A 9,992-nucleotide genomic window follows, 5' to 3' on the forward strand; every position below is an offset into this window, starting at 1 on the left:
GAAGGAAGGAAGGAAGGAAGGAAGGAAGGAAGGAAGGAAGGAAGGAAGGAAGGAAGGAAGGAAGGAAGGAAGGGGACCTCAACGAAAGCTAACCTGACCATCCTTCCTCTCAGTTTGATTATTCTATTATTTTATGACTCACGTCAGTCTCACGAATCACCATGTTTGACAGACACAAAAGGAGCTTTCTCTATATTTTTATAGGAAGAGTCTCAAACAGCCTCAAAGTCAGGTTGTTTATAGTATTCTGTTTTCACTTTGCTCCTAATAGCTCCGTAAAATTTTTCTTTGCTAGAAGATGCTCTTAGCAATGCCACTTTCCAAACAACCCTCCACCCTCCAAAAAAGTTACTGCTCCCAAAGGAGTCCAAAGTACTTACGAGGCCTGCGTGGCTGCTTGGCCTGAGGAGGCTTGTTATCTTTGCCTGTGGATGACCGTTTCCTTCCCTGCTTTTCATTCAAATCGAAGAAGAATTGACAGGCAGATTCTTCCTGGAACGGCCAATGGGGAAAAGCATGCTATTCAGCTGGCCTTTACACAGTAACAGACCACCAAACAATAAGGAACTTTCCTTCCACTCACACGTTTCCTCTCAGCCCTGCCCTGCCTACTCTGGGGAAGAGAAGTATCTCTCCAATTCTGACTCCTCGACTCCCAGTCCTGTATCCCAGCATCCTTACACAACCACCAGCACATTTATGTCCTCTGCAATGCAAGGCACAGAGCAATTCTTCCCCAAATCAGAGCAGTATGAACCCATTGCATTTTCCCCTCTCTCCCAATAATGACACGGAGTTCTAAAATTTCAGACATGAAACAAGTCCGATCCAACTTCAATGAAAGAGACGAGAAGGTCAAAGACCCCATTAGGAGGCAGAAAAGTGGTTTTGAGTGGACAGAGAAGTCCAAGAAAGCAGACTGTGCATCCTAACATGAAAACCTGACTGTCCTTGCTTTAGTGGGGGAAAAGCTAATTTCTAAAGTTCTGCTACTGAGAAAGTTCTTTAAAGTTCTCTACTAGAAAATCATTATAGAAATCATAATCTCTGCTACCAATGGACCTTTGCCTGGAAAACTGAGAATAATCAACTTAAGACAAGGAAAAACAATATGAATCAACTTAGGCAAAGGCTCAACACTGAACTGCTAACCTCAAAATACAATTTAAAAATTGAGCTTAATTACAATCTATTAGGATTTTCTAAATATTATCATGCTTTGCCAAGAGGAAAATCATTGTAAGTCTAAAACTGAACTTGTTTGGTACATAAAACTGTGGTCAGGAAAGGCACACTTGAGGACAACCTGGCCCCGAATCCCAGCCCACAAAAAGAATTCACCTGAGGGGCAGGAATTTGCTTTCCTCCAGCTGCTTCCTTTCCAGACTCTCGGTAAGGATTCTCTGTGACGTCTGGAGGCTGCTTCACCAGTTCTGCTACAGCCATTAGCTTCATCGGAACAATACTGAATGCATAAAGATACTCCAGGGAAGAAAAAGAACATAAAGTTAGGGAAAATACTGTTTGTCTCACTATAATCAACCCAGCTTATGACGACAATTTCACAGAACGCCTCCGACATGAATAAAATCATAATCCTGTTTGTGGCTCTGAGAATACACAGAACTGTAGCAAATGCCATCCCGGTGGCCTCTGCCATGACTAATGAGGGCTCACACAATAATGAGCAACAAATCAAAGCCCCAGCCTTAAAGAGACTAGGTCCTTCACTAAGGGGAACAATGACAACCTCACTACAAGGCTCAGGGGGACTTGTTTTGTAAGCCTTGAAGACAAACTCTGTTCCTGTCACTGCATCTTTTGTTTATGTGGACAACAGAATCGTGACACTCCCTTTCCATGTTCTTCATGAGCAACCCAACTGGAGAAGGTAAACCTTCCGTCTCTGACACTACACAATTCACACACATGCTAATACATTTCCTTGGGGACTAGCAGCAAACAAGAGAATAAGTCATATATACTTTATAAATCTTGGGCTAATAGCGTAAGATAGAAAACTTTAGGCATGAATATATGCTTTGCCTCAACACAATATAGGAAATAAAACAACATCATAAGGATACCCTACTTTCCATTTAACTGTATTGGGGAAAACCCAGTACTATTCGGAGTATAGAAAAGGGGAAAAGGAAAACATGCACAGCTGGTAAGGATATAGACTGGAACAAAATTTTGAGACCAATAGCGCTTGTCAAGTTAAAACTGTGCACTTTTGACTCTTAAGACATGCACTGCACTGTGCATCTCTGTGCATCTCTGAGACTGAGAGAGCCTGACTCACAGAGCACTGCTCAGCCTGAAAGGTCAGCTTATAACACTAGTCTACACCTGCCAGGAACGGCTGCAAAGCTTAAAACAGGAAGAGTGAACACGAGGCTACTTACCTTTTAAACACTGTTATAACATGCTATGAAGGCTAGAGAGGAAGGTTATTCTGCCTATTTTCTCATTGGACTGCTTTTGATTTTAGCTGTCTCACTCAGCAGTCTAATTTTTAGCATTAGCAAAACATTCCCAGAGAAGCGAAGCATACCACCTACTTTACTGATTTATTTTTTTCCCATCTGCACTATTTTCTAGATTCCAGGTATAACTAATAATTCAAACACCAAGGAAGGCTTAATACACACACACACACACACACACACACACACACACACACACACACACGTTTCATTTTGTTTGTTGATGCTGTTGTTTTGAGACAGGGTCTTACTTTATAACCTCGGCTGGCCTGGAACTCACTATGTAGACCAGGCTGGCCCCGCACTCACAGTGATCTGTCCGTCACTGCCTCCCAAGTGCTGGAATTAAAGGCGTACGCCACTGTACCAAACTTTAAGAATATTCCTGAGATTTTATTATTTCAGCTCAATGAAGCTGCTAGAAACAAGCAAGCATTTCATCTGAGAGCAAATGCACACGGCAACAGAGGCAACCACATGGATGTGGATGGAAAGCAACAGTCTCTTAATCTGCCGTATCCCAGGGCACCAGGCCCTTCTCCCAGACCTCCTACAAAGCACTCAAGAAAACCTGCCTTTACAAAGGAGTTGCTGAAGCTGCTGGGAATGCCCAGGAGATCTGAAAGCCAAACTAGAGGAAAAACATTTCCCAAGCAGATGATGAAGCATAACCAACAAACACCCAAATCTTTACCTTTTTCTTTTCCAGATTCCCAACATTTGCCAGTGCTATGAAGCGGGTGGCATGCTGTGCACTTTCTTGTAGAACAACATGGTTTCTAAAATGTATATGAAAGATAACAGATCTCAGTCACTCTATTCTATTTTACAGAGCATTAGGTTTCATTATCGCATTTTCATACATGAATCTTTATACTTTGCTTTAATTCATGACCTTCCCCTTACCACCTTCCCTGGTTTTCTTCCTCCCCTCAAGTAGCCCCTCCTTCTTTCATGTCATCCTAAGCAAGACTACAGATAGTGATGAGGGACAGAACAAAGGGAGCCCTTGACTGCTGCCGGTGGGAAAGTGAGTGGTGCAGCATGAGGAAGCCTCTCACAGGCCAGGCAGAGCCACCCTATGACCCTGAAGTGCCACTTGGCTTCCATTCACACATCCACATCCATAGTTCCTGCTACACACTTCACGTGGCATAGCAGAACTACCTGACTGTGCAACAGAAGAGTGGATTTTAAAAACAGTGCACATACACAATGGGATTTCCAACCATAACTAAAGACAAAAGCATGACATTTGAAGGAAATGGACTGAACTAGAAATCATATGTTAAGAGAAATTACTCAGAAAAATAAATACTATACGTTTTCTCTAAAACCTATGTTTAAAAGTATGAGTTGGATGGTTGGTGGCACACACCTTTAATCCAGGATTCAGGAAGCAGGGACATATGGATCAGGACAGCCTGATCTACATATTAAGTTTTAGGACAGCCAGGGCTACATAGAGAGACCCTGTCTCAAAAACAATACAAAACAAAAACTAATGAACAAAGAAAAAGAAGAAAACAAACCACCAAAACCAACAACAAGAACAGGACCTAAGGATTGACAGTGATTACCCAGCACTGTAATGGTAGACCCCAAACTTCTAAGGTCATAGTCTAACCTCTTTTATTTCATTAGGAAACAGAGAGAAAATTAATGACTTATGAGGGTGGTGTCTCATGGGAAATGTCCTCCAGACACTCATGTGTTTTTGAACACTTAGTGGAGCTACTTGGGGAACCTTGGGTGGAGGAGCCTTGTTGGAGGAAGTATGTCCCGAGCTTTGAAGGTTTAGAGCCTTGGCCCACTTCCTGGTCTGTCTTTCTCTGCTTCCTGTGTGTAGATTAAATGTGATCAGCCAGCTCCCTGCTCCTGCTGCCTGGTGTAGTCCCCTGGAATTATAAGCTGAAATAAACCCTTTCTTACTAAAGTTGCTTTTGGCCATGAGATTTTACCACAACAACAAAAATGAAGCTAATACAGTCAATCACTTGCTCTGGTGCCTTAGTACTAGAAGGAACCAAGGTATATGGCTAAAAGTGAACAAGATGATGGTTCGTTTGAAGAAAAGCCTCCTGAGATGTTACTCACCGGTACGGAAGTCTCTCATAATATGACTTTTCCAAAGCAGCAAAATGATACCTTGGTTTCAAGCTTGCGGCAAGTCTGGAGACCAAAGCTGAGCCACACTTTTTGGTATCTACTCCTCCCTAGTAAATAGGAACCTGATTATCAACACAGACTCAGGAATTATGAACAAATACAAAGAAACAAAAAAGCGTTTTGAAGTATCTTTCCAATCCATACACAGATACAAATGTGGACTGCAGGATTTGCAGTGAACTGCACAGCTAAGGGCAATCAAACACATAAAAGTATTGGACTATTACAATTACAGAAGCAGCACAATTGTTGGAAATCAGTGGACACATGGCAAGGCAACCCTCCATGATGACCTCTAAAACACTCACTAAGAGCTCTTTCTGAAGACAGGTCTCTCCCTACAGCCTATAAATTATGTCTCCATAAATATGCTTTTAAGAGTACCTATGTATCTGAGAAAGGCAGGCAGATCTCCGTGAGTCCAAGGCCAGGCTGGTCTACATAGCAGGTTCCAGGACAGCCTGGGATACACAGAGACTGTCTCAGATAAAACAAAATAGAACAAACAGAAGCTTGCAAATAAAGACATTTTGCCATGGTGGACTTGCTCCTAGAACACTCCTAGCTTTTGTCTGATGCTTTCCTTCTTCAAGTTTTTGCTAAAAGGTGGGTGACTGACCTTGAACTTAGCTGTAGCATCACAATGATTAGCTAACTATATCGTTTTCTTTCCCATAAAATCTTATATGGGCCAGGCATGGTGACATACACCTTTAATCCCAGCACTTGAAAGGCAGAGGCAGGTGGATCTCTGTGAGTTTGAGGCCAGCCTGGCTTACACAGTGAGTTCTAGGACAGCGAGAGCTGTTATACAGAGAAACTCTGTCTCAAAAAAACAAACAAAACAAAAACAACAAAAATTTTATATGGTTATTTATAAACTTTGACCAAAGTTCCCCCCCTCCTGATTTTAGCTCTCCCCCAAATAAGGGGCTTCCTTTATAGAAGCAGAGTAACCACGGGTCAGCAGAAGGAGATGTTAGGTTCTCTTCCTTTCGCCATCCTCCTGGCTGACTTTTATGGTCATGGACACTTAGTGCTAAGTCAGCAAGGACTGGCACACAAGGCCACCCTGGAACATCACTCAGTGACAAATCTACTGGGAGGGCTTATTCTCAAATTCAGTCTTGCCTTTCCTTCCACTGAGGCTCAGCTGAGCTTCCGACCTTACACACCCTTTCCAGGGCCTCCCTTAGGGCACATCTATCTGTCATAGCTTACTGGTAGCAGCCCATTTTCAAGACTGTAAATACTTAGGTAGGTTCCAGGGCATCCCATGCTAGTGTTGCTACCAGAGATTTCATATTTAGCACCTTGCTCTTCCCATCTGTAGATATTTACATTGCTGACAGAGAGTTATAATGACCCAATTTTACAATATATTTTGATAGCCAAAAACCAATATTTTGGAATGGAAAGGGGTAAGTAAATGCAACTGGAGAGGTGCCAATAGCTATAAATCTTCCCACTGGGAATTAATAAACTTGCAAAATGCATAAAGAAAAAGGTAAAAGGGAGGCTACTTTTAGAAAGCACAATTTCAAAAACCATTCACTTGTAATTATGATTCAGAAATCTCATCTGTAAATTATATTTTTATGGGATCAACTTCTGTTTTTGTCAGTAGATGTAGCTTTTAGAATCTTGAAAGTGATCACAAAACACTTCTAGGAAAAAGTACTATGAGTTAAAATATTCAAAATAAAGAGAAAAACTTTAAAGGTCCAACTTAAACCAGTGTAATTTGCTTTAAAATTTTCAACTGAACAAGCACTACTCACAGAAGAATTCCCAAAGCTCCCCACATACTTGGGCCACGGGGACGTGAGCAAGATATCAACACCCTTAAACTGGGATGCCGAACACAGCATTGTTCTCAAAGAAGACACATCCGTGGGACTAAAACTGTAACTTGGGACTGGCTCATCTAAGGACTCTGTCCCACTGAGATAGGCAATCTGCAGTCCCGAGCTTCCAGTGAAGACACCTTTTCGACCTGGGTCCAAAGAAAAATGAATGAGTTTTAGTCAAAACTGTGAAGGAAATGTGCCACTTACTCTCTCTCCCCATGCTCCCATCTCCCGGCTCCCCTCCCTTCCACACACCTGAAGGAGTGTGACTCCTACAGCTGCACCTGGCTCCAAGGGGCCCAGACTGCGTGGTTCTGACAATATTCCTATTCCATTAAGTTTGAGCAGTTCTTAAGTGGTGGCTTCTGGTCACTGACTGAAACTGCCAGTGTCTGCACACTGACCTGTCCTCCATCACCTACCTGCTCCCCCCCCCCCATGACAGCCTCTTAACCGGGCTACTATGATCTCCTTGCTTCCCCTCTCTCTATTTCCTCAACAGTGTGACCCTGTAGGCAACTTTATTTATTTATTTATTTATTTATCTTTATAGTACCAACTCCCCAAATTTGATACCAATGGATGTTGGAGAGATAGAACTCAAATTATACACAGCTGCAGTGTTTCGGGCTATCACAGGCCCACCAACAAGATCACTGTTGAAAGACGTGGCTCAGTGGAATTCGCCTAATAAAATGGTTGGCAAATGCAACAGTGTTCTTTATACAAACCAGAAAAATACACTGATGGTGACCAGTCAGCCCTGCATCCATATCGCTAACAAATGGGTTTCACAATGTCTGCTTCACAGCAGCTAAAAACCACTATGCAGAGGACTGGAGAGAGGGCTCGACCACGAAGAGTACTTGCTGCTCTTTCAGAGCATGGATCTCCAAGAGCACCAGGCACACACATGGTACACACATACACATATATTATATAGGCAATACACCCATACACAGAAAATAATAATTAATTCTTATTTTTTTGAGGTGGCTCAAGGAAAAGATGTTCTGCGAGTCTAAAAGCGTGAGTCCAATCTTTAGAAGGCACATAAAGGTGAGAGAAGAGAAGCAACTCCAAAGGTGTCCTCTGGTTACACTTGCATTAGGCAAATGTATGTACACACACATAACTAATAATGATGAAAAATTTTAAATTTTTCATGGGGACTATAGCAACAATTCAGAGGCAGAGCACACACTTAGCAAATGTATGAGACCTGGGTTTAATCTCCAGTAATGCAAAAAATAATATAACAAACTTTAAATCATATAAGAAAAAAGTTTCCCTCAACAATCTGACCAAAGGATTTCATGTGACTGGCGAAAGCTGAAATTGCTCCCGTGAGGGCCACATCTGATGCAGGCCTGAAGGCGATGACAAACTGTGGCAGGCTGAAGCGGGGCACGTCTAACAAAGGAAATACAGGAGCTAGAGATACAAGACCAAAAGAAATGTGAAGGACGCAGCTTAGAAAGCAGTAACATGAATGATCTAGGACACAGTAAACTAACAGCAGAGGGTGGAGAGGGAACAATAACAAACTTGACAGTTGCTTTTATCCTGACACTGAAGAAATGCAGGGGGCTATGAACAGCTTTAACTAAGAATTAGAGAGGCCCTGAACTAGAAAAGAGACAAAAGGAATGAAAAAGCCCAAGAAGGATCACTAAAAATTTAAGTAGCCAAAACTTTAGACTAAAGCCTAGAGTAAAGCTAGTTTGCTAAATCAGCAAGCAAGGTATATGTGCAAGTCCTGAAGGAAAGACGGGATGTGTGCCCCAAGTTCTCCACACAGTGAGCAAGGCACTGACCACTCAGTTGGTGGAGGAAGCATGCACAGTGCTACAGGAACACAAGATTAGGGGAATAGCAAACTGAGGAGGAAGAAACGTCACTGTCCAAAGGGATACAGATGCAGACTTAGATGGAAAACCTTCCCCAGAGGGAAAAACAAAACCAACACCTAGCTTTGTTAAGCAGTAATGGCAGAAGGATCCAGTCAAAACTTCTCCTGAGAGACTATCCCTGGAAATATTTTACTAAATTCATTACCAACAACAAATATTAACTTACCCAGGTAAGTGATGTTTTCAGCTAATTCACACCCATCAGCATCCTGGAAATACTGTACTGTCTCCTGGTTGTTGGCACCAAGCACATATGTCTGAATAGGAGCTAAGAGGGAAACAGACATGGCACCATATGGTTACTGGATCTGCTCTGACGTTCCAGAAATGTTTCCTCATTAGTAAAACAGTCACAACGAGAGTAACCACAGCCATCCACATGCTCACCACTGAGGATTCCTAATCTAACCCTGGTGGCTTGACTACTTACTAAATAATATCACTAGGCTGATGAATTACCATCTTAAAGTACACAGTCAATGTACTTTTAATAAAATTTTATAATTTTATAAAATTTAATAATATTTTAATAAAAGCACTTGACAGGGCTGGAGAGATGGTTCAACAGTTTAGAGTACTATTTGCTCTTACAAAGGACACGAGTTCAATTCCCAGCACCCATATGGTAGCTTACAACTGTCTGTAACTCTGGTTCCAGACGATCTGGCACCCTCCCACAGATATACATGCAGACAAAACATCAATGTACATGAAAATAAATAAATCTTTTTTTTTTTAAAAGTGAGCTAAGAAATTGGCTCTCTGGAAATAAAGAAAAAATATTTTTTTAAAAAGCACTTCATGAAAAGCTCGAAAACAATGAAAGGGCATGGCAGTTCCACTTTTCAATTCTTGACGATCTAAGTGAGTATTCTTTTGATAGAATGAAACTGAACAAAATTCAAATGGATTACACATATGCATCCTCTTCTGCTCAATGCAGAGTTCAAGAAAGACATACTACTCTTCGTTATTTTTGCTTTGTTTAAACAGTCTAGACATGCAGGCCAAACTGGTCTGTCCCGGATTTATGATACTTCTACCTTAGCCTTTCAAGTGTTAGCACCACGAGCATGCGCCACCAGGGGCAAGAGAGAAACTCTCTGAAAGCAGCTATGCTCGGCAATGCATGAGAGAAATCTTCAGCAACTAATATGTGAAAAGCAACCCAACAACTACAGCCCCTGACGTTTGGTTAGAAATCACACATTAAAGAAAAATAATTTCTGTACCTTTCTTGTTGCCAGTCTTATAATCCTCCCACTCAGCATCTTGGGTAGAGCCAAAGAAATTTCCTACACACAACAGCAGCTAAAATGAGTTTTTTAAAGATATATGAGATTAAAACAATAAATTAAACAGCACATTATTCACTGTGATAATCAGTTAACTACTCAGTAGTCTCAAACCAAGTATTTATTCTTCGATTTGTAGAATTTGAAAACATCTTTAAGAACAGTTAACTGGGGCTGGAGAAATGGCTCAGTGGTTAAGAGCATTGCCTGCTCTTCCAAAGGTCATGAGTTCAATTCCCAGCAACCACATGGTGGCTCACAACCATCTGTTATGAG

At 41.7% G+C, this 9,992-nt stretch overlaps 1 protein-coding gene across 2 annotated transcripts in view; it reads right to left on the reverse strand.

Annotated features, from left to right (window-relative positions):
• Positions 1-9,992, reverse strand: part of Cwf19l1 (CWF19 like cell cycle control factor 1) — a 24,673-nt gene that overhangs the window by 10,878 nt on the left and 3,803 nt on the right. Inside the window, exons 3-9 of one of the 2 annotated variants that reach the window (XM_005352331.3) lie at positions 9,654-9,732; positions 8,588-8,689; positions 6,440-6,654; positions 4,587-4,705; positions 3,184-3,268; positions 1,342-1,482; positions 381-492 (exon numbers count right to left, since the gene is read on the reverse strand). In XM_005352331.3, the coding sequence (XP_005352388.1) occupies positions 381-492; positions 1,342-1,482; positions 3,184-3,268; positions 4,587-4,705; positions 6,440-6,654; positions 8,588-8,689; positions 9,654-9,732 (853 nt within the window). The remainder of the gene's footprint in view (positions 1-380; positions 493-1,341; positions 1,483-3,183; positions 3,269-4,586; positions 4,706-6,439; positions 6,655-8,587; positions 8,690-9,653; positions 9,733-9,992) is intronic. The other variant, XM_026781613.1, reaches the window with a different exon arrangement.

This window comes from Microtus ochrogaster, chromosome 8 (genome assembly GCF_000317375.1).
Source record: "Microtus ochrogaster isolate Prairie Vole_2 chromosome 8, MicOch1.0, whole genome shotgun sequence".
NCBI lineage: Eukaryota > Metazoa > Chordata > Mammalia > Rodentia > Cricetidae > Microtus > Microtus ochrogaster.